Source organism: Bufo bufo, chromosome 1 (assembly GCF_905171765.1).
Source record: "Bufo bufo chromosome 1, aBufBuf1.1, whole genome shotgun sequence".
NCBI lineage: Eukaryota > Metazoa > Chordata > Amphibia > Anura > Bufonidae > Bufo > Bufo bufo.
The window spans coordinates 771,643,620-771,667,724 of NC_053389.1; the positions used below are offsets into that span (position 1 = coordinate 771,643,620).

At 43.8% G+C, this 24,105-nt stretch overlaps 1 protein-coding gene across 3 annotated transcripts in view; it reads right to left on the reverse strand.

Annotated features, from left to right (window-relative positions):
• Positions 1-24,105, reverse strand: part of ANK1 (ankyrin 1) — a 163,714-nt gene that overhangs the window by 13,206 nt on the left and 126,403 nt on the right. For 2 of the 3 annotated variants that reach the window (XM_040414816.1, XM_040414815.1), the window contains 9 exons: positions 23,767-23,841; positions 20,700-20,831; positions 19,153-19,326; positions 9,512-9,820; positions 9,346-9,418; positions 8,403-8,574; positions 4,116-4,199; positions 1,941-2,093; positions 322-462 (listed from right to left, as the gene is read on the reverse strand). In XM_040414816.1, coding sequence (XP_040270750.1) covers positions 364-462; positions 1,941-2,093; positions 4,116-4,199; positions 8,403-8,574; positions 9,346-9,418; positions 9,512-9,820; positions 19,153-19,326; positions 20,700-20,831; positions 23,767-23,841 — 1,271 coding nt within the window. In that variant the 3' untranslated portion in view covers positions 322-363. Of the gene's footprint in view, positions 1-321; positions 463-1,940; positions 2,094-4,115; positions 4,200-7,494; positions 8,186-8,402; positions 8,575-9,345; positions 9,419-9,511; positions 9,821-19,152; positions 19,327-20,699; positions 20,832-23,766; positions 23,842-24,105 lie in introns of those variants that run through there. The other variant, XM_040414817.1, reaches the window with a different exon arrangement.

Consider the following 24,105-nt stretch of genomic DNA (forward strand, 5'->3'; position numbering starts at 1 on the left):
GTACCCCTGGGCTTTATCCAAACTCTTCATGGTGCTCTTGCTGTTAGCTGGTGTTAATAACTTATTAATGAAGTCATTAAAATGTCCTTTATAGAAGAGGAACATATGGGAGACACAGTCTATGACAACATTCATGTTTTGGGTGCTGATGTAGGTTATCACATTATTGAGACCTAAGATGGGGGTGAATTGTTTGATAATCTTGTCATTTAGATGATGGATCCAGGTTAGGCTATTCTTAGGGATGAATTATGGAGGTCCTGGTTAGTGTTGCTTTTTGTTATGATGATACCTGGGATTGCCCTTATTGACATTTATTACCTGGGTGTTTCCCATTATTTTGGGCGTCCCAGATTTGTGGTCTCACTGCTGCACCCGTTTTGTGCCGGCTCTTTTCACAATCTGTGCCCCTTTCCTCCCGTCTCCGACCTCTGATCTCAAAGAGTCAAATTCGTCCTCTGCCTGCCAGGGGCAGCCCGGGGATGGGCACATGAGGTCAGGGGTGGACATAGGCATTAAATGACACACGGGGACGACAGAGGTAAACAAGGGACCAAGGACACAGAAGGGTAAAGCAACGATGAAATGGGATGGAGAAAAATAGAACAAATGAAAATTCTTAGGGACATAAGCATTTCGAAGACAGAAAAACAGAAACAAGAGACAGAGAGAATCTGTGTGTTGCTAACAGAGCAGAATTGTATTGCATATCTTGTACTGATCCTGAGTTACAACCTCTATTTTGCTCCAGAGCGGCATTCATAATTCTACTGGTTGTCATTGGAAACAGTCAATAAATTTGTCACAGCCTCTTACAATTTAGCTGAGCTTGGATAATGGGGCAGTTATTTTCCAGATTGCACTATAGATCCTGCTATAAAGCCTACACTATCGAGAATAAAAAACACCAGTGAAAACACCGATCCAGCAAGGGATGCTGGGATATTTCAGCTCTGAAGTCTGCAGAATTCAGCAAGCAGCTTTGAAATGTAATACATCTGTACAACAGGATGGGTAGAAGATAGGTAATGTAATGTCATCAACGCTGATGGTGAGTATACAGGAACATAGTACACATCAGTCCCGTTCTCCTTCCTCTTCCTTTAGCTCACTATCACCGAAGTGCAGCGAACAGAGAAATGCACAGAGCTGCTAGCAATCAGTGCGGGAACAAGTCAGTTAGTCGGGGACACTTCAGATATAGGATGGAAGAGAAGGGATAGTAATTAGCAGAGCTGCCAGCTATCGGAGCCGGCAGCAAATCAGACCGGCAGGAACAAGTCACACATATGTAGACAGGCAGGGGCTGGGGTAGGGAGAGAAGAGGTAAGCTGAGAAGCCTGCCTCTGTATTTACACAAAAAAAGAGAAAATGTTCTCTAAATTGGCTTTCTGGGAAAACTCATGGATGCCTATTATGTATGGTCCGTAAAAGTCTAACCTCCAATCTTAAACCAGCAGGACATTTAGTCCCATCTTATTTAAAAAAATATATTTTGAATCCAGGACAAGCCCTATCCTATGTCACATTTTTGGAGACCACAATAGAGTATAATTCATATCATGTTACTCTCCTGTTTGTTATCCAAATGATTATTTTAGCAAAGTTGGCCAACTATGGCTCTTAAAGGGGTTTTCCACTAGTTAGATATCGATGAACTATCTTTTGGATGAATATCAGATCAGTGGAGGGCTGACACCCAACACCCTGGCTGGAAGCAAAATAATGGAGAGAATCGGAAGCAGAAGGCTCCATCCTCTGTGGCATGGCTATGCAAGGGTTCTGCAGCTCAGCTCCCATTTAGCTTAAATCTGTGACATAAAATGACTGTGAATAAAATGTCTGTACATCGGTCACATCTGATAAAAGTAAAGTTGGTGAAGAAAAGAAGGTAAAGGGAGAAATATAGAAGAAAGAAGAATAATATAAGGACCCCATACCTCTCGATGCAGTACTGCGTACTTCAGGTAATTGGGAGTCTCACTCTCAAGCTCTTCAGGCTCTTGCAATGTTCCTTCAATGATAAAGTCTTCATTGTCCCCCAGATCTGTGGACCCTGGTGGCCCCACCCTGCGCAGGACCTTCCGAACTGTCTGTAGGGGATATCAGAAATCAAGGTCATGTTAACGGAAAGGTATACAGGTGATGGTCCATCTAAAAGAAAATGAATGACAGATGAGAGGCTATAGTTTTACCCGTTAAAGGGTTTTTCCCAGTGGGGGTCCGACACCTAGCAGCACCAACATTCAGCTGTTAGAAGAGGCTGCAGTGGTCCATTTAGCGTTTCCATTGTCAAAGGGGTGTGCTCCTTTACAGTCTGATTGTCAGCACTGATTAGATTTCAGACCAACAGTTAACACCCTATGAGTTGGAGGAACATATGACGGCAGGATCAGACTACACAAAGTTTCTTTGTAGTCTGTTACCATGGAGACACAGAGGGCTGTGTGACACAGAGAGCTGTATAACAATACATTGCTTCAGTTTTTATTATGGATTCATTAGAACAATAAACTGGTTGCAAAGGTATACCTAGCCATGTAGATAAGATTTTAGGGGACATTGTACTTCTCAACCGGTGGTTGATGTAAAATGTGTCTTAACACTAAAGTGATTGTCCGATAAATATCATTTAGTGATATGTATGTGCATTTTTCAGACGCCCGCCGCCAATGAACTCTGCAGTGTCCCAGAAGCCCATTGGATAAGGGGTTATTGTGACGTTGGTTGTGCACTTTGTATCTCAAAGGCAGTGTATGGTGAATAGACTGTTAAATGGCCAGCCATCCTCTTAGTAACAGTTGCCGGGTGTAGGCTGGCACCACCTTTTCCAGAAGCAAGGAGTGTGGTTATGTGTAAGCAGCCAGGAGCAGCACTTACAGGGAAATTTTTGTACTGTGAACTAGAAGCAGCCAGTGAAATAACAGTTTATGCACTGGCCCCTGAGGGAAGAAAATGCCAGAAAGAATAGCGACCATACAAAGGAGAGTACTGAATATATGTCAGAAAAGCTAACGCCTGTGCTTTGGCTATAGACTTTCCTGCATTTTGGTTGGGGCAATCAACCTCAAGTCCCTCATGATATTAAAAAGATAGACTGGCCATCCGAGGGTACTGTGGAAATATAGAAATAGAAAGAGAGTATTTGCACCCCTTGGCTGAGTTGGGAAAACTGTATCTGTAAAGGGGACTCAGAGGGAAACTTTATGCTGTTTGAACTCCCTATACACAGCCTTGGGAAAACTACCTATGCAACACGTATAATAAGAAATGTGCCTATCTCTGCCAACACGTATACAGGGTACCTCTGGAGTTGCCAGTAAAATGGTTCATCTGTTACATCGGCCTCATCATTGTGTTCTCCAGCACCTGCACAGCTACTGTATTGCCCAGTAATCTCACTGGGAGAGAACCCTGCCTTGCAACTCATGTACGACAAGGGCACCCCACCTAGCACCAGCCAGGAGTCCAAAAGCTAGGGAGTGCCCCAAAGGGAGGAAAAGGTGCACCCTTCCCATCACTGCCCGGCCTAGGGCAGTGATGGCTAACCTCCGGCACTCCATATGTGGAGAAACTACAACTCTCAGCGTGCTCCATTCATTTCTGAGAACAGCCAAGCTAGTGTGCATTTTGGGAGTCATCGTTTTACCACAGCTGGAGTGCCGGAGGTTAGCCATCACAGGTCTAGGGAATGCAAGAGTGAGTGAGGACTGCCACCGTACTACTGCCACCATCATTGCCACTAACACTCCTGTTCTCTCCCTCTCCTGAGTTCGCTGCAGCTCCACAATGCATAACAATACCAAGTCAGTGGCTGGGGGACCAAAGTGTTGGTCGTATGCAATAAGATGCTACTCTTTCGATAAGTATGGTCTTCTGCGAAGCCAACAGAGCTGTCCTTGCAGGGGAAAAAATTAAAACTCAGCAGAAAAGTGAAGGTCCACATTATATGTCAGCAGGATCCATCAGGATTCGTTGGGATGCATGTGAAATAGGATCCACCATACCTCTCATGGGCTCCGATAAGTGGAAAAATATAGAATATAGCAATCCCAGCGATATAAAATCAGAGTTCTACAGACACCACAATGAAGGCACTCAGCCAGCGCACTCACCTTCTTTGTTACTATGTTCCCTTGCTCATCTGTAAATTCTTCCTCTGTCACTTGCTCCCCGGGAAGGTCAGACACTTCGTTCCCCTGGAAGTGGAAACGTTACATAACTTCGATTATTTTCATCACTATTTTCAGCAATTCTTATTACATATTGCATTTGCAGACATTCATGATTACAAAGCCATATGGGCCGAGTCCCATTATGTGAACCTTCAGACTGACGGAGCTTGACCAGACTGAGCTTTAAATAACTAAGGAGATCACGAGAGTTATTTTACCGGTCAGTGAGTGGACTCAAGTGCTATAGCGGATTTCATCAGAGAGGGCCGTCATTTTGCAGGCTGCCCCATTCACAAAAATTCACATCGACTTCCCGGACCACAGAATATTGCCCTTTTCAGAGGCTACACTACATTGTTTCCAGAAGACCAAAAATATTCCTCATAGTAGTTTTTGAGGAGTGTTTCAAGCCAAGGTGGATTTGTATTTTTTTATTACACAATTTTGGGGAAGATAAAATTTATTAACTGTTATTACCTATTTTGGGGTGATAATGGGAAAAGAGCAGTTCCACTATTGCTTTTTGCACTTTAGATTTACAACATTCACCGTGCGGCATACCTAGCGTATTACTGTTATTCTGTGGGTCAGTACGATTATGGAAATACTAATGTAATTTTATGTGTTTTTTACTATTGTTGCAGAATAATAGCACGTCTCATTATGCTGTTGTAGCTGTATATGGATTGGCAAATGCGGGGTGAGATGCAGTTTTCATTGGTACCATTTTTAGGGGTATATGGGACTTAACATTTATTTTTCAGGGCAGCGATGAATAGGAAAAAAACAATTCTGTATTACTTTGCATTTTTTACGTTGATCATTCGGCGGTATAAATACTGTTATCTTTAGCATATAGGTTGTGGCAAGCAGGGTGTGATATTATTTATGAGTGTGTGTGTGTTTTTTTTACCACTTTCACTGTTTTAAAAAAAAAAAAAATTCTATTAACTTTATTCTTTTTTTTTAAATCCCGCTAGGCGATATGGCTTTTATAATGCAGTGGTATACCTTGTACACCAATGCATTGTAGCGTTTCGCCGTACCAGTGACAGGCTGTCTATTAGACTGTGTTTGTGGCACAGTCTAACAGTCATACAGCCATGTTGGGCTCCCAGCTGCCATGACACCACATCAGCACCCTGTGATGTGTTCGTGGAGAGATGATGGTAACAGGGCGCCTTGTCCCCGTGACTTCCTAGATGCTAGGTCACTATTGACCAGGACAAATCGGGAGATTAGCGTCCAGCATGAGAGTTATCTCCAATGATGGCCATTACAGCACTGACTGAAGCTGGGCTCCCATGGTTATTCAGATTGCTGCACCAGCGCAGTGTATGATGCCTGTTGAGGATTTATTGTGTGAGCAGCAGGGACTGAAAAGACTTGACAGGCTGTGTGAACTCCGGATCAAAGAAAGTCTTATGCTTAGAAATACGCAGTCCTATTATATAAATTATATATATACACTGGAGAGTGCGTCCTACACATTGTTATACAGACCAGTAAAAAGTTCTATTACATAAAAGATATATATATACTCCAGAGACTGCGTCCTATACACTGATATACAGACAGGTGGACAGTTCTAGTACATAAATGATATATATATACACTGGATACTGCGTCCTATACACTGATATACAGACTGGAGAACAGTCCTATTATATAAATGATGTATATACACTGGAGACTGCGTCCTATACACTGATATACAGACCAGAGAACAGTCCTATTATATAAATGATGTATATACACTGGAGACTGCGTCCTATACACTGATAAACAGACCGGAGAACAGTCCTATTATATAAATAATATATATACACCGGAGACTGCGTCCTATACACTGATATACAGACCGGAGAACAGTAATATTATATAAATAATATATATACAGCGGAGACTGTGTCCTATATACTGATATACAGACAGGAGAACAGTCCTATTATATAAATGATATACAGTATATATACTGGAGACTGCGTCCTATTCACTGATATACATACAAGAGAACAGTCCTATTATATAAATGATATATATACATCGGAGATTGCGTCCTATACACTGATATACAGACAGGAGAACAGTCCTATTATATAAATGATATATATACATCGGAGATTGCGTCCTATACACTGATATACAGACAGGAGAACAGTCCTATTATATAAATGATATATATATATATATATATATAGACGTAGAAAAAGGGCAGCACTCCAATAGATAAAATATCAAAAAACTTTATTTACCCATAAGGCTGTAGCGACGTTTCGGCTCTAACACAGGAGCCTTCCTCAAGCCTTGAGGCTTGAGGAAGGCTCCTGTGTTAGAGCCGAAACGTCGCTACAGCCTTATGGGTAAATAAAGTTTTTTGATATTTTTTGTCTATTGGAGTGCTGCCCTTTTTCTACGTCTGCATCATTGGATTGGCTTTTATCCACATTGGGCTTTTTGCACCCTCCATTCCCTTTTTTCTGTGACGGTGCTGCCATCTTTTTTCTTTTTTTATATATATATATATATATATATATATATACTGTACATCGAAGACTGCGTCCTATACACTGATCTACAGACCAGAGAACAGTCCTATTCTATAAATGATATATATACACCTGAGACTGCGTCCTATACACTGATATACAGACCGGAGAACAGTCCTATTATATAAATGATATATATACACAGGAGACTGTGTCCTATACACTGATATATAGACTGGAGAACAGTCCTATTATATAAATAATATATATATACCGGAGACTGCGTCCTATACACTGATATACAGACCAGAGAACAGTCCTATTCTATAAATGATATATATACACAGGAGACTCCATCCTATACATTGATATACAGACCGGAGAACAGTCCTATTATATAAATGATATATATATATATATACTGTACATCGAAGACTGCGTCCTATACACTGATATACAGACCAGAGAACAGTCCTATTTTATAAATTAGATATATACACAGGAGACTGTGTCCTATACATTGATATACAGACCGGAGAACAGTCCTATTATATAAATATTATATATATATATATATATATATATATATATATACACACACACACTGGAAAATACGTCCTATACACTGATATACAGACCGGAGAACTATTATATAAATGAGATACTGTATATACACTGGAGACTGCCTTCTATACATTTCAATATAGACCAATATATATTTTAAAGATTTTGGCTCTTAAAAAATAGAATTTTTCTTAAAATATAATACTGTTCTGATGTATAGTAATCTGTAATTCAGCCATTTTTAAGAACATACCGCATCCTTTTACCTTGACGATTACTCTCCGTCGTACCACCTTGGTGGTCAGAGTCTCCTCGTCATCGTCCACACCTCCTTCTCCCAGTTCCCGGTCTAGCTCAGTATGGAGACGACGCAATACAAACTTTGCCGCTCCACGTACAATATGCACCACATTTTGGCAGCTGACTACAAAAAAGCCAATCAGGACTACACAGACCCCCAACTGTGTCAGGAAACCCCACATTCTGCTCAGCTAATACTTCAACCTAGCAATGGAATAAGATATCCTTGTGGAAAAATCTTTAAAAATCGCTATCTTGGTCTCACCCCCAGCTATAACAAGATGTCTTCATACTTATACATATGCATAGCATGCCCTAACTATCCTAGCAATATAGATGAAGTCCTACAAAATAACAGGGTGAAGCCAAATGCCACTTGACTCTCTACAGTCCGTGAGGTTTAAAAATAACTCAATCCTCTTCCCTGAGTCTATGGGCGTCAGGAAGATTTCCAGCTTTCATAAAGTTCCCTGATCAGCACTTCTTTCAGATGGAATCCAAATGTCGACCCTGAAATCTGCAGATGTTTTCCCCCATTCAGTTCTAGGGGCTGGGGGGAAGCCCCATATGAAAGCTCCAAGGTAGATGTCAGTCTGTGTGTATGTGAATGTCTCAGCTGTTTCATGGGAGGGTCTGAAATTGGACCGGGTGAGAAGTAAGGCGGAGGGACACTTAATAGCCTCAAAATGGAAAAGGAGACAGGAAAGACAAGAGGAGGTGGGAGAGGGACAAACTCTATAACCTCAGAGCTGTCCTGAAAGTCACCACAAGTCTGACATTTTCACAGGTGTCTCCTGTATGTGTGAAATTTTTTATTTCCATAAGATATATCTTTTAGTTATTTTGTCCGTCACCCTGTCCCCAGGGTACGTACCTCTACCCGCCGGCTTGAGCTGTACACGGTGCTCTTTTGCGTTACTCGTATCCTTGCACTGCCCTTAAATGTTGGGTGAAGCTCTTCATATGGCAAGGGAGCACCATTATCCTGGTGAGGAGATCGTCGAGGAGAAGAGGGCGAGGGGGCATCTGTGCTCCAGTCTAGTACCCTACAAAATGGAAAGACACATATATTCCATATTTTGCTGGCAAATGTATAGTTGTAAATGGTGTCTAGACTTGAAAGAACCCATTCGACCATCCTTGCAGACCACAGTGCAATCTATAATCAGCGTTTTTCTTAATATTATGGATATTGTATGGATGGATTGCTTAAGGAAGCAGATTTCTGTCAAACAGGGTATGGGCACCTTGGGGATCCAGGAGAACAACTACCAGGGGAAGTCATACCCCTAAATAATGTGCAGCCCTGTAGATGAAGAGGCCACAGAAGACTGCAAGGACATAAAGGAGGGAGAACAAAAGTTTGGCTGTGTTGGTAAAAGGTGATAGGGTACGAAGAAGAGAAGAAGCACCATAGCAAAGATCTAAATGGGCCCTACATTAGGGTTTTGCCACACTGATAGAAGGGTCTGGATCAAACAGCTGATTTGGTGCCAAGAATCAACCTCTCAGCAATCTAATATTGATGACCTAAGCTATGGAAATTTTAAAACCGGATAACCCTTATGCTGTTTGTCTGGAAAGAGGAGAACAGCCCAGGTTCCCATCTCTTAGAAGTGAAGGATGGCCTCCCTCTCTCCATACAAGTGCATGGTTAGGTTATATGGTATGCATACAATTAAGTATGGTAAGGGAGATGGAAAAAACAGGAGAACACCAAGAGACTCAATGGCATGATATTTGGGTACACCAAATAGAGAGCAGTGGTCACACTGTGGAGATCCCTATGTTGCAGATGTCATACTAAGTAGACTTACCTCTCTACTTTACCACCTGTCACTCTGCATGCTGTGGGGGTCTCAGTGATCCGGGCTTGGACCCGCTCTGGTCCTGCAATGAGACACATGTACAGATTGTTTAGGTATCATTATCCATCCCCTCACTCTCTTTGGTTTTCTCCCACCACAATCTTTAACCTCTGACCTCCAGCTTCAGTTTCCTCCTCATCCAGATCAGGGGAGCCCGAAGACGGACGTGGCAGGGCATCCCACTCATCCTCGGTTTTGCTGCAATCCAGGGATGAGTCTTCAGGAGCCACGAGGGATGGGGACAAGCCAGAGGCCCAGAGAGGAAGATCAGGCAAGTCAAGCACCCCGTCTGGCTCGGCTGTTGCCATAGGTACTCCATCCAAAATGGAAGCTTCACTCCAGTACGGCTCCAGTCTCAATGGGGAGGGTAGGGAGTAGTTGAGAGAGGCCGGGGAAAGCAGCTCATCCTGCGTCAAGGGGTTACCTATGGGAGGGTAGGATGGGGAAGGGGATGTCACACTCACTCACTCGGAATACAAGAAGATACAGCTATATACCATCTGCCTCCCACATCTATATAATTTTTGCAGTCCAATGGCTATCCTATCAATGTCTTAAGGAGCATTGGTCCCTAGAAATAAAAATAATCAGCAGTAAATTGGGACCAGTTGTCTTCTGTCTTTTTGGCCATTTTCATTAAATTTGGGATGGTGGATGACAGCACATATGGTCCACCGCTACACTTACTTTTAACCATCTTTTCCATAGCACTAAAAGGCTGATCAACCTAACTGTGCAGGTATGCAGGACATAGCAAGGTGACTAGGAGAATGAGACCTTTGGTGTTTTTGTGGACATTTTTTGTGATTCCACCTTTTAGAAACTGATGACCTATCATCCAGATAGGTCATCAATATCAGATCAGTGGGCGTCCGACAAATGGTACTTAACTGTCCGATACTGGAAACAAAACAGTGGACAGAGCTGGAAGCAAAAGGCTTAGTCCATTGTGTAGTAGCTGTGTCGGGGTACTGCAGCTCAGCTCCCATTCAGCTGATCGGTCAGGGTGCTGGGTGTCGGACCTCCACTGATCTGATATTGATGACCTATCCAGAGGTAGTCATTAATATCTAATAATTAGAATACCCCTTTAATTTAGTAAATATGTAAGATGAACAGGGTCACATGTATGATAAACCAATGAGAGTAATGCCCAGAAGTTTTAGTAAAACTGGAACTCCCCTTTAAATGTAATTTAAATCTTATTTCCATATTTCATTGCTTTACAATTGTTTGAATGCAAACAGTTCTGGTTGCCTTGTCTATGTATATACTGTTTGTTAACGTGTTGACAATAACCTTAGAAGGGTCCTATATCTGTAAGTTGATCACAGCTTGCCTTGCTGCTGGGACCCTCAGCGATCGGTTGTGATCTGTGGATCAATGAAGTGCTGTATTTCCCTGCAGTGCCTCCGCAGGAGGAATGAAGTATTACACAGTTCTCACTGTAATCAGAGTGGATGTGGATGTGTTTGGTGCTCGACTTTATACATGTACATGTCCTTGTACCTAGCCATGGCAACCAGACTGGAAGTATCAATTGCATTACATTGCTGACTGTATTCAATGAGAAATAGAAATAAGGTTTGTATTAACAAGAATAAACTTTTATGTATAAGACTTTTTTTTACACGCTTTAATGAATTTGGTAGCTTTATGGTCATGAGGACAACATGCAGGCAAAAGGTCAGGGGTACAGTTAATGTGCATTATCCCTATGGTAGGGGTAACTGCTTACAGTGAGATATATTAGGGTCAGTTCCCAATATAGAGTGGATGATACTGAATGTGCAGGCCTTGTCACCACACGGTTACTCAGCTGTCTGAGCCATCAACCATGACAGCCACCCAGCCACGTGTCACACCCTGTCTGCCTTTTTTTAGAAAGACGAGACCCCCCCTCCCCTTCCCCTTCCCCAGAACTGGGAGGAAGAATCCCACCATCTGCTGCCTTTTCTGACGCACATTATGTAGACATCAATATAACAGCAATAACCCAAGACATACAACCGCTATATAACTAGCTGGCACAACACCCGGGCATCCCCGTCATCGTGCCAAAGCATTACAAATTACAACATATAAGTACCGGCTCACACTGCCACAAGTACACCATAACACGCACTGACACGCACCCATGCAGGGGTGGACTGGGAACTTAAAGTGGCCCTGGAAAAATAAATTAAAAGTCGTTCCAGTTTGTAGTCAGGTCCAAATTGGTGGAAGGCAGGGCACACACAAGTAGGCAGTGCCAGCAATATCATATTGCGGCACATTATACCACCCAAACAGAGCCAAATACCACAGTCCATCACACAATACTGCCCCCAGCAGCACAAAATACATCCCCAAAAACTTTCACTGTCCAGCCGTGAGGAGGGCTCAGGTGGCCCCCTGGGCATCACCCCACCGGGAAATCTCCCTGTAAGGCCTCATGCACACGGCCGTTGTTTTGTCCGCATCCGAGCCGCAGTTTTTGCGGCTCGGATGCGGACCCATTCACTTCAATGTGCTGTCCACATCCGTTGCTCCCTGTCCTATTCTTGTCCGTCATCGTGCGCCTGTGCCGGGAGGGACGCAGGACAATGAAGAATGCGCGCCTGCCTCACCATGCCGGACACAGGTAAGTATTAGCTTTTAATATTTTTTTGGTTTCTGTGTGTGCCAACTTTGGGGGGGGCAGAGTAGGACATGGGGCAGTGTGGTAGCAAATCAGTTTGGGGGGGCAGATTATTAAATGGGGGCAAATCACTTAATGTGGGGCAGATTATTACTTGGGGGCAAATTACTTCATGGGGGCAGTGTGGGGGCAAATTCTTCATGGTGGGCAGTGTGGGGCCAAATTACTTCAGGGGGTGCAGTGTGGGGGCAAAATACTTCAGGGGTTGCAGTGTGGGGGAAAAATACTTCATGGGGAAAGTGAGGGGGCAAATTACTTCAGGGGGTGCAGCGTGGGTGCAAATTACTTCATGGGGGTGCAGTGTGGGGGCAAATTATTTCATGGGGGTGCAGTGTGGGGGCAAAATACTTCATGGGGTGCAGTGTGGGGGCAAATTACTTTATGGGGGGCAGTGTGAGGGCAAATTACTTCAGGGGTGCAGTGTGGGGGCAAATTACTTCATGGGGTGCAGTGTGGGGGCAAATTACTTCATGGGGCAATGTGGGGGGAATTACTATATGGGGCAGTGTGGGGGAAATTACTATATGGGGGCAGTGTGGGGGAAATTACTATATGGGGGCAGTGTGGGGGAAATTACTATATGGGGGTAGTGTGGGGGAAATTACTATATGAGGGTAGTGTGGGGGAAATTACTATATGGGGCAGTGTGGGGGAAATTACTATATGGGGCAGTGTGGAAGAAATTACTATATGGGACAGTGTGGGGGAAATTACTATATGGGACAGTGTGGGGGAAATTATTATATGGGGGTAGTGTGGGGGAAATTACTATATGGGGCAGTGTGGGGGAAATTACTATATGGGGCAGTGTGGAAGAAATTACTATATGGGACAGTGTGGGGGAAATTACTATATGGGGGCAGTGTGGGGGAAATTACTATATGGGGGTAGTGTGGGGGAAATTACTATATGGGGGTAGTGTGGGGGCGTTTCTATTAGGGGACATTATTTATTACTGGGGTCACTCTATGGGACATTATAATTGCTGTAGACACTATAGGTACCTTTGGGGTAATTTATCAAACTGGTGTAAAATAGAACTGGGTTAGTTACCCATAGCAACAGATTTCACCTTTCATTTTTCACAGCTCCTTTGGAAAATTAAAGGTGGAATCTGATTGGCTGCTATGGACACCTAAGCCAGTTCTACTTTACACCAGTTTGATAAAGGACCCCAATTATGAGAAATCTAACGTGTCTGTGTAACAAACTCTGTAGAGACGAGATGCGGCTGAAAGAATTTGTCATGGTGGTCTGGGTCAAACGGAGGAGAAGAGGAAAGAGAAGGTCTACATGACAGGAGATGTCACTGGATGTAACAGGTATGTGATGTTGTATTCCCCTATATGTAGAGCTGGTTCACTACTGTGACCTGTGTCTCATCTTCTCCTCCAAGTCTTTTTTTTATCATAATCATATGTATTTAAAATTTGGCAACTAAAATTTTAATTTGTCACCTGCAGTCCTATGTAACAGCCCAGATAACAGTGATAACTTTCTGTGTGCAAAAAATAGTAGATGTTCCATGCAGTCCTATGTAAGGCCTCTTTCACAGGGGCGTCATGTTTTTGGCCCGGATAAGATGCGGGTGCGTCGCGGGAAAATGCGCGATTTTTCCGCGAGAGTGCAAAACATTGTAATGCGTTTTGCACGCGCGTGAAAAAAATCGGCATGTTTGGTACCCAAACCCGAAGCCGGACTTCTTCACAGAAGTTCGGGTTTGGAGTAGGTGTTGTGTAGATGTTATTATTTTCCCTTATAACATGGTTAAAAGGGAAAATAATAGCATTCTTAATACAGAATGCATAGTACAATAGGGCTGGAGGGGTTAAAAAAAAATAAAAAAATATTTAACTCACCTTAATCTACTTGTTCGCGCAGCCGGCATCTCTTCTGTCTTCTTCTTTGAGGAATAGGACCTTTGATGACGTCACTGCGCTCATCACATGGTCCATCACATGATCATTTACCATGGTGATGGATCATGTGACGGATCATGTGATAAGCGTAGTGACGTCACCACAGGTCCTTTTCCTGTGCACAGCAAAGAAGAAGACAGAAGAGATGCCGGCTGCGCGAACAAGTGGATTAAGGTGAGTTAAATTATGTTGTTTTTTTTTTAACCCCTCCAGTCCTATTGTACTATGCATTCTGTATTCAGAATGCTATTATTTTCCCTTATAACCATGTTATAAGGGAAAATAATAATGATCGGGTCCCCATCCCGATCGTCTCCTAGCAACCGAGCGTGAAAATCGCACCGCGGATGCTTGCGATTTTCACGCAGCCCCGAACACTTCTATGGGGCCTGCGTTGCGTGGAAAACCCACAAAGAGCACCTTGCTGCGATTTTCATGCAACGCACAAGTGATGCGTAAAAAATCACCGCTCATCTGCACAGCCCCATAAAAATGAATGGGTCTGGATTCAGTGCGGGTGCAATGCGTTCACCTCACGCATTGCACCCGTGCGGAAATCTCGCCCGTGTGAAAGGGGCCTAACACCCCACATAACACAATAGTTCACTGTGTTATGTGGGGTGTTACATAGGACTGCAGGTGACATCTGTACACAGAGAGTTATTAGATGGTGGGGGTCAGACTCCTGGCACCCCCACCAATCAGCTGTTTGAGGAGACCGCGATGTTAAAGTGAGCGCCGCAGCCTCTTTGCTCGTTACCAAGCACAGCTCTGTCCATTTGATAGCACTGCACTTGGTATTACAGCTCAGACCCAATCACTTAGGCCCCTTTCACACGGGCGAGTATTCCGCGCGGATGCGATGCTTGAGGTGAACGCATTGCACCCGCACTGAATACCAACCCATTCATTTCTATGGGGCTGTGCACATGAGCGGTGATTTTCACGCATCACTTGTGCGTTGCGTGAAAATCGCAGCATGCTCTATATTCTGTGTTTTTCACGCAACGCAGGCCCCATAGAAGTGAATGGGGTTGCGTGAAAATCGCAAGCATCCGCAAGCAAGTGCGGATGCGGTGCGATTTTCACGCACGGTTGCTAGGAGACGATCGGGATGGAGACCCGATCATTATTATTTTCCCTTATAACATGGTTATAAGGGAAAATAATAGCATTCTGAATACAGAATGCATAGTAAAACAGCGCTGGAGGGGTTAAAAAAAAATAAAAAAAAATTTAACTCACCTTAGTCCACTTGATCGCGGCCCGGCATCTCCTTCTGTCTCCTTTGTTGAATAGGACCTGTGGTGAGCATTAATTACAGGTAAAGGACCTTTGGTGACGTCACTCCGGTCATCACATGGTACGTCACATGATCTTTTACCATGGTGATGGATCATGTGATGACCGGAGTGACGTCATCAAAGGTCCTGTTCCTGTAATTAATGCTCACCACAGGTCCTGTTCAACAAAGGAGACAGAAGGAGATGCCGGCTACGCGATCAAGTGGACTAAGGTGAGTTAAATTATTATTTTTTTAACCCCTCCAGCGCTGTTTTACTATGCATTCTGTATTCAGAATGCTATTATTTTCCCTTATAACCATGTTATAAGGGAAAATAATACAGAACACCGATCCCAAGCCCGAACTTCTGTGAAGAAGTTCGGGTTTGGGTACCAAACATGCGCGATTTTTCTCACGCGAGTGCAAAACGCATTACAATGTTTTGCACTCGCACGGAAAAATCGCGGGTGTTCCCACAACGCACCCGCACATTTTCGTGCAACGCCCGTGTGAACTTAATCCGCCCCTGTGCCCCACCTACCATGTGCCTTTTATAATACTGGCGCCATTGGGATGGTCCCTTAGGTACCAGGGTCTGGGTGTGACTAGTACCTCTGCAGCCCCCTATAACTGGGTGACAACACAATTTTCTTTCCTTTTGTTTCTAGGTATGCCGTGGGGATAGGTCATCAATAGAGAAAGCCCGGACAACCCCTTTAAATACTACTGAGACCATGAGATCATTAGGTATCCAGCTGGTGGCCATGAGGAGGGCTTGGGCGAAACCCTGGGCATCCGTCCACTGGGAAATTTCCCTGTAGGGTCCTGGCCAGTCCGTCCCTGCTGTGACCATGTTGCAGCAGCGTCTTGCATGGTCACACGAGCCTAAACAGCACTGCATTGTTTAGTCCGTCTTCCTTATTATTGGCCACGTCATGTGGTCGTACCCTAAGGCAACAAATAAAATGTTTTACTTTGCTAATAAATTTTCTAGTGGCTGCCACTAGAGGGCTGTTCTGTATTCAGACCCCCAGATAGATCAATCAAAGGCTGATATGAAGCTCCTGGTGATGTCTATGGGGCTTGAATATGGGTCAGTCCCCTAGGGAAATCCAATACTTTTGTATGGAGGTGAATAGGACACCAAAATGGAGCTCCAACAAATATTACTTAAAGTATAAATAGAAATCTAAAAAGAAGCAGCTTGAGGTGTGCACACTTGAATCATCCAATAGTCTAATACAATATAATTTATATTTAAAGGGATTAGAAAAACGTGGCTTCTCTCTTTCCAGAAACAGCTCCACACCTGCCCATGGCTCCATTGACATGGATGGGGCTGAGCTGCAATACCACAATTAACCTGTGCACAGCTGTGGCGCTGTTTTGGGGAGAAAGCAGTCATGTTTTTCTAATACCGGACAACCCCTTTAAATATGTACATGGAACACGCTTAATACATTGATCTACAGTATATGAACTAGAGTTTGTGACTGATTAAAGGCCACAAAAATGCATACATCCCTCAGGTTTAGGGTGGGATTGAGGATGGAGGGGCACCTGGTCCTGACTGAAAGAGGAAGAGCAGAAGCATGAGGAGGTCAGAGGTGAACGAAGAGGCTCAGAAAAGAAGTGAGAGAAAGGAGAGAGAGAAAGGGTGAGACATACACACATTGACTCTAGCCCACAATAATTCTGCATGGGCACAGGGATGGGTGAGAAGATGGGACAGACGTGGATCATACCAAGTACGGCTTATACACGGAAGCAAGTAGAGGTGAAGCCAAGCTCCACATAGCTCATATAGTCAGTATAATCCTATGGTTAGTTTCACATGACCAGCACTGAAAATGGAGAATTTTGGGTGATTGACCCCTCTGAGGTTAGTGCTGATGGCATGCAATCTGTGCAGATGGCCAGTTTGTTAGATGAAGAGGTTTTCTTAATGGGACTGTCCAGTCAAGGGCTCAAATGTGATATGCAGGTCATTATCTACAGTGGATTATTAGCTGCTAATTTATTTCCTCAGATCTCGCTCCTTGGTTGCTCTTTGCTCAGCTGTATCAGAGCAGAGCTGTGATATGTGACTACAGCTAAGCCTTAGTGCCTACGGGGGGGTGTAAGGTAGTCTGGGACACGCCTCCTGTCTCATCATTGGTTCAGGCTGCTGCTGACTCCCTCCCCCTGCAGCTCTGCTCTTCTCTGATTGGCTGCTATGTATAAAGACAAGCCCATCACAGGCTCCTCAGGACGTCAGTGCATTGAGAGCTGATTTCTAGTACAGTACGAGCGGAATGAGATACCATACATATACCGAGGGGAATGTCCGGAGGGTCACTTTAATATTCTATAATATATTTTAATAACTGATGGTTTCTAGTGAATCTTGCCCTTGAAAAAACTGTAACTCTAGGACTTCAATATTGATCACCTATCCCTAGGACCCCCACCGATCAGCTGTTGGCTGGAGCCATGATGCCCCGAAACTAGGCACAACTCTGCTGTGCCTGATTTTTATTACAGTTCTCTCATTCACTTGAATGGCACTGAAACACGACCGTTACACTGGATAGGTCATCAATATTGAAGGGGTTTTCTGAGATTATAATATCGATGACCTATCCTCAGGATAGGTCATCGATATAAGATCTGTGGGTGTCCGACACCCGCCCCCCCTTCCCGCCCATCAGCTTAGCAAGCACAGCGCTGTACATTGTATAGTGGTTGTGTTTGGTACTGCAGCCCAGGCCCAATAACTTGAATGGGACTTAGGTCGGGTTCCCATTAGCGTTAGGAATACCATTATAGAGTTCCGTTATAACAGAGTTATAACGGAATAACGGAATCCCAGGACAGAATGCAAAATGGAGGCCTTTAAGAGGCATTCAGTTTTTCTCCGTCCTAATATATGTCTAGGGGCACAAATAATGGTTACATTTTTTCCGTTACACATGATGGAAATAGTAGTCCTGTCGACAAGAACTATTTTTTCCGTCATGCATAATGAAAAAAAAACAGAACCGTTATTTGTGCCCATAGACATATATTAGGACGGAGCCAAACAGAATGCCTCTTAAAGGCCTCCATTTTGCATTATATTCCGTTATATTGGAACTCTATAACGAAATTCCTAACGCTAATGCGAAATCGGCCTTAGCTGCACACAGGCCATGTGATCGATGTATGGGACGTTACGTTACAGGCCTAAGAAGAGAGCGCACTGCTCACCTCAGGCTCATCAAGATGCTGATTTTCAGGGGTTGTTGGAAGTCAGACCTACAGTATAACCAATCTGATGATAAGTCATCAATATTTTATTATAGGAAAACCCCTTTAAAGATCAGTTTTTTCCCCTTTAATGTTTGCATATCCTTATGTTGACCTTAAAATAACTAGGCTCCAGTAGGACATTGCTCTGTAATTCCTCCTGAACACATGAGTCAATTGACAAGTGGGTGTTACCATTCCCCTTCACAACCTGACACTGTCCAACCAGTGCCGACAATATCAGACTGTGTGGGACACACCCTATTGGTAAGGGGAATGGTAACCCCCACTTGTCAATATATTCATATATTTACTGGAGGAATAATAGAGTAACAGAATTCTAAGAAAAGATGTTCCAGAATTGTTATCTTATGGAGAATGTGTATTTAGTAAAACAAAAGTGATGTTCACATTAAAACACATGTGAGGAGCCAGAAGAGGAGATACAATAGTACACAGACGGTAGACAAAAGAAGGAAGAGGGGAGCCAGGTGCCAGTGGGAGAACACCCGAGAGATGCACGTGGCCTCTGGGCTCGCTGTCTAGTCTCAAATATAGGGTTCATAGAGGAAGGGCCTACATGCAGTAAGCCTGGTGTCACTTACTTGGTGAGGACGCCCATGCCACTGACCCGTTCCTCTGAGAGGGGGAAATAGATCCATCACTGTTCGTATACCGGTGGTCCCCCTTCAGGCTTCTGCTCTGACGCCCAGATCCCTCCAACATGGTGACGATCTCATTTCGGTCGATGTTTCGCAGAGCTGTGTAGAGGTCTTCCACTGCAAGTAATGGCCAGAAATGATAAGGAATCGGTGAAGCAATGGACAGTCTTCAGCTTGGAGGATGGGAAAGCTCGGTGTAGGGGGGGAGAGGGGATACTTTTCATAGTCCTTTTCCCCCTTAGGTCGGGTTCACATCACCATTTAGTTTTGAAGGAAAAAAAAAGTCCTGTGAGGAAGAATTTTTCTTCCGTCAAAAATAGCGCATCTCTGACGGAACGGACAAAAACGGATGCAAAATTAGCACAGCAGATGCACAAAAATAAAGGATCCCTTTTTCATATTTTTCTGTCCTTCTGACGGATCAGAAGAATGGAAAACTTAACGGTGACGTGAACCCGGCCTTAATTGTAGTCCGTCAGTCAGAACTTATTTTTGGACTGACGGAATCCAGCTGTACGAGGCTTTGTTTTTTGTGGGGCGAGTTGTACTTTGTGTAGGTGACAATTTTTAGTACATTAACATTTCATTCATATTCATTTTTATTTTGAAAAAATTACGGATGACGCCCCTGTGCATTCTGTATTTTGGGAAACAGAACAGCCGGCCCCTAATAGAACGGTCCTATCCTTGTCCGTAATGCGGACAATAATAGGACATGTTCTATTTCTTTGCGGAACAGAAATACGAACATATTGAAACGGAATGCACACGGAGTAACTTCCATTTTTTTTGCAGACCCATTGAAATGAATGGTTCTGCATACGGTCTGCAAAAAAAACGGAACGAACACGGAAAGAAAATACGTTCATGTGCACGAGCCCTAACAGTTTGGATTTTAACCCGTCCAGTTCCATTGTTATCCTTGAGATAAGCGGTGCCAAGGATCCCCTTCTTGCTATTAGGCCTCATGCACACGGCCGTTGTTTTGGTCCGCATCCGAGCCACAGTTTTGGCAGCTCGGATGCAGACCCATTCACTTCAATGGGGCCGCAAAAGATGCGGACAGCACTCCGTGCTCCGTTGCGTGGCCCCACAAAAAAAAAATATAACATGTCCAATTCTTGTCCGCGCTTTGCGGACAAGAATAGGCAGTTATATTAAAGGCTGTCCGGCAGAAATTGCAGAACGCACACGGACGCCATCCATGTTTTGCGGATCCGTGATTTGCGGACCGCAAAACACACAACGGTCGTGTGCATGTAGAATTGGCAGAGATGGATGGGTTGGTTTATGGCGCAGGTTAGGTCTGTCACTAGGGTCACAGGATCCTCCAATGGTTCAGGTTCTGGCAAAATAACGGACCTTTGATACAACAGGGCCAAAAAGAGTCAACAGGAGGGGCAATCGCTTACCCCTGGGGTGTATTTTATGGGATAAGGAACCAGAGCTCGACATTATATACCTTTTCCCCCTGATCAGAGTATACGTACGCTTTGCGTTGGAGCCTTGCCGCGACGCCCAGAGGTGAAGTAGCGCCGCACTCTGCTCCAGCAGTGAATTGGGATTCTCCACTCTGATCCTATTGATGTCGTCCATCTCAAACTGCAGCTCCCGCGCCAGTTCTGTGAAGAGGACAGATCAGCCATCACCACAAGTGTAATCTAATTTCTAAAGAGGACAGCATCAGCAAAAACCTAATGAGATGATAATGTGCCTAGGAGCGAAGCTATTTAGGGGACATCTGAGATGGTTGAGGGTTAGCACAATCTATGGTGTACTTCAAGAGCACCTGTCCCATTTCCTGGCATCTCCATTTTAGTAAATCCTTGTAGAAGCACGCGTGAAGCCTGTGTTCCTCTGTTGTTTCTCCCAGAAATGATGAATAAATTGACAATTTATTGGCTGGGTAACACCCACTTGTGAATTTTCTTTTCATAAATTTCTAGAAGGCATAATAGAGGAATGGCACAATGCAGAATTCTATGAGAATATGCTCCAGAATTGTTATATTATGGGGAATACAAGTGGGAGAAGTGACAGCTCCTCTTTACCTGCGTATATTGGACATATAGATATAAATGTTTGATATGATTATGAAATATTGATAAATGTTTATACGTCATTTGGTACAATTTTAGGATTTGGATTTGCTGTGATAAAAAGCACTGCTGGTAATTCCCTCTATTATGGATCGGAGTTCTAGCAGTCGAACCCTCCAGTGATATATCCCAGCCGTACACCATCAGTTACTGCGGTGGGAAGCCCCCTTTAAGCTGGTTGTAGCAGTAACTTTTCATACATAGGTGGTGTGGCTACATTTGAACATTGGGTATCATGGAGACTCGTGCATCACCATAGATAATTATCAGTGTGCATGTTGGAAGTTTGAAGAGCCATCATTTTCAAGGTACATTCAGATGCCCTGGATGTGCTGCGGATGTAGAAGGGGCGAGCAGAGTATTACTCTAGCTAGAAAGAGGTGGGTGTTCCTCTTTTGATCAGCTGTTAGGATCGAGGAAAGCTGTTGGTAGCTGCACTGTTTTGCTGCAGTGGCCACTGCAGGAGAAATGTGGTATTGCAAGATGCTTTTTTTTAAAAGGGCAAACAGGTCATGCCGAGTCCTCCAGAGTTGGTAGCTGCTCTCCGCTCTGACTAATAACGGGGGTTCATTCTCTATGGTATCTCTATGTCATCCATTAGAGCTTATGGACGGCTGTTGTTTTTATATAAACCCCTTAAACTTTAGCATAGGGACCAACCATGAATGGGTCACCATGATGTGGTTGATGGGCTCACACAATTTGATCAAAATGTGCATATTATTATTATAAAAAAATAAAATAAAAAATGTAAATGAAAGTACCGGTATATTGTAAAACTGATAATGCTAATCCTGAAGCTATCCGAAGCGCCCTAATGGATATACAAGCAAGATTATGGAGGCCTATTTATATCTGCTGACAACTCAACACACAGCTATGTAACTGACAATGGAGGCAGGCATTCTGGAACTTGTTGTTCTACAGCTCTGGTTTGGTCTGCCCCAGCCTGGGTAATATCATTTAATAATCCTAATTTGAAAAAAATAAATAAAAATAATGACTACAGACGGCAATGTGCCGTCCAGGAGACGGGTATTAAAATGAAAAAAATCATATAATATATGGCATAACATACAACAAGAGCAACAATAACCAGGTGACGAGACAGGAATATGACATGTAAGGGCACGTCTACATGGAAATTCTGTCCGTGACAGCTGTTGCATGACCAAAGATCGCAGTATAGCAGGGCTGTCATAGGAATGAATGGGGTCGCAGTGCACATTAGGAGCACACATTTGGTGCAACTGCGGCACGTGAATCTGAAACACACTGCTAGATCCTTTGCAACGGGTGTGTCCTGGTCGTAGTAAATGTGAGAGTCACGCTGCGACCTCCTTCATTCCAATGGCAGGCCTACTACACTGTGATCTTAGGTCGCGCGACATCTGTCGCAGCCAAAATTACCATGCACACGTACCCTAAGAACAGAGGTCGTATATACCGGGCCATCCACTTCACATACTGTACAATCCATGGACAGACACCGCACACACCGCAATCATATGCCAGGACTTATCACTGGTACCTAGGGTACTATGTTTCCAAAACGTCCTAGGCGAATGGACAGTAACCAGAAGAATGTATAATGTGCATCAAATGGCACTGTGTGTCAATATGGCGCCAACTGATGGAGGTATACAACGAGAGTAATATACCACTGTCATATACAATGCGAAAGTAGCCTTATGAGGGCACTGTTGTTGGCTCTAGCCTTACCAGGGCACTATGGTTGACTTGTGTAGGTAGGCACGGGTAGGCAGAGTAGGAAGTCACATAGGGTGCCATTGGGTTAAAAAACAAGTTCTGCCATGAAATTTTCTTGTACGACCAATAAGATGCTGCATCTACAATGTAGGTGGTGGATCCTGTGGGTGAATCCCTACAGAAGCGGGCATTAGAATGACACCCTTTACACAGACGAAGGGCTGGGGTGAGCCTAGGGCACCCAGAGAGCTTGTCGGAGCCCTGCTCTAGAGGCATTGTGGTGAGGACATTTTAGGAACTCGTAAGTGATAAGATCTAGAGCATTAGGATGACCACTTTCCTCCATTAGCAAAAGGTAATGCTACTTGTAGTGCTCTCATACAGCCTGTAGATGGTGCTGTGATTACACCAAATGACGCTGACGCAAAGCCATCCCCACAGGCTAAAACTGCATTTCTGGGGGCGGTTAATAATGTCAGGTCTAAAAAATTCCATGAAAAGACAAACAATAAATATATTAACCAAAAAACGAAACCTTGAGCACAGCGCTAATGCACAGTAACACATGGTAAGTGACGTGGATAATGGTGTTCTCTGTTCAAGGACAAGGACACTGTGACAATATGCTCAGTCCCTTGATTGATTGTTTGTGTCCAGAACAGATGATGCCCCTACAATGATATTTTACAGGGTTAGTTATAATTAGTATGAAGGGCATGAGTCTTCCAGTGTTGGAGTGTAAGCTCACCGGCCCAGCTTAGACCCAGGTGCTCTGATATAACGGCCATCTTCATGTCAAAGTGCTCTGTGCCACTGAGAGAGCCTGGGGAGACAAGGAAAAGGGGGTGACTTTGGAGCAGTAAAAATGTAGGACAAATTAAAGAGGCAGAAAATATAACGTGTAAAAAATAGGAAAATAAACTTTGGGGGAGAAGATTGGATATCATAAAAGACATAGGAGATAAAAGGGGCTGTAACTAATGTAGTAAATGTGTAATACTGGACTGTACAAAAGAGTCACAGGGTACTGTAAGAGGAGAGTGAAAAGGTACTGTGAGAGGACTGTGAAATGGGACCGTGAGAGGAC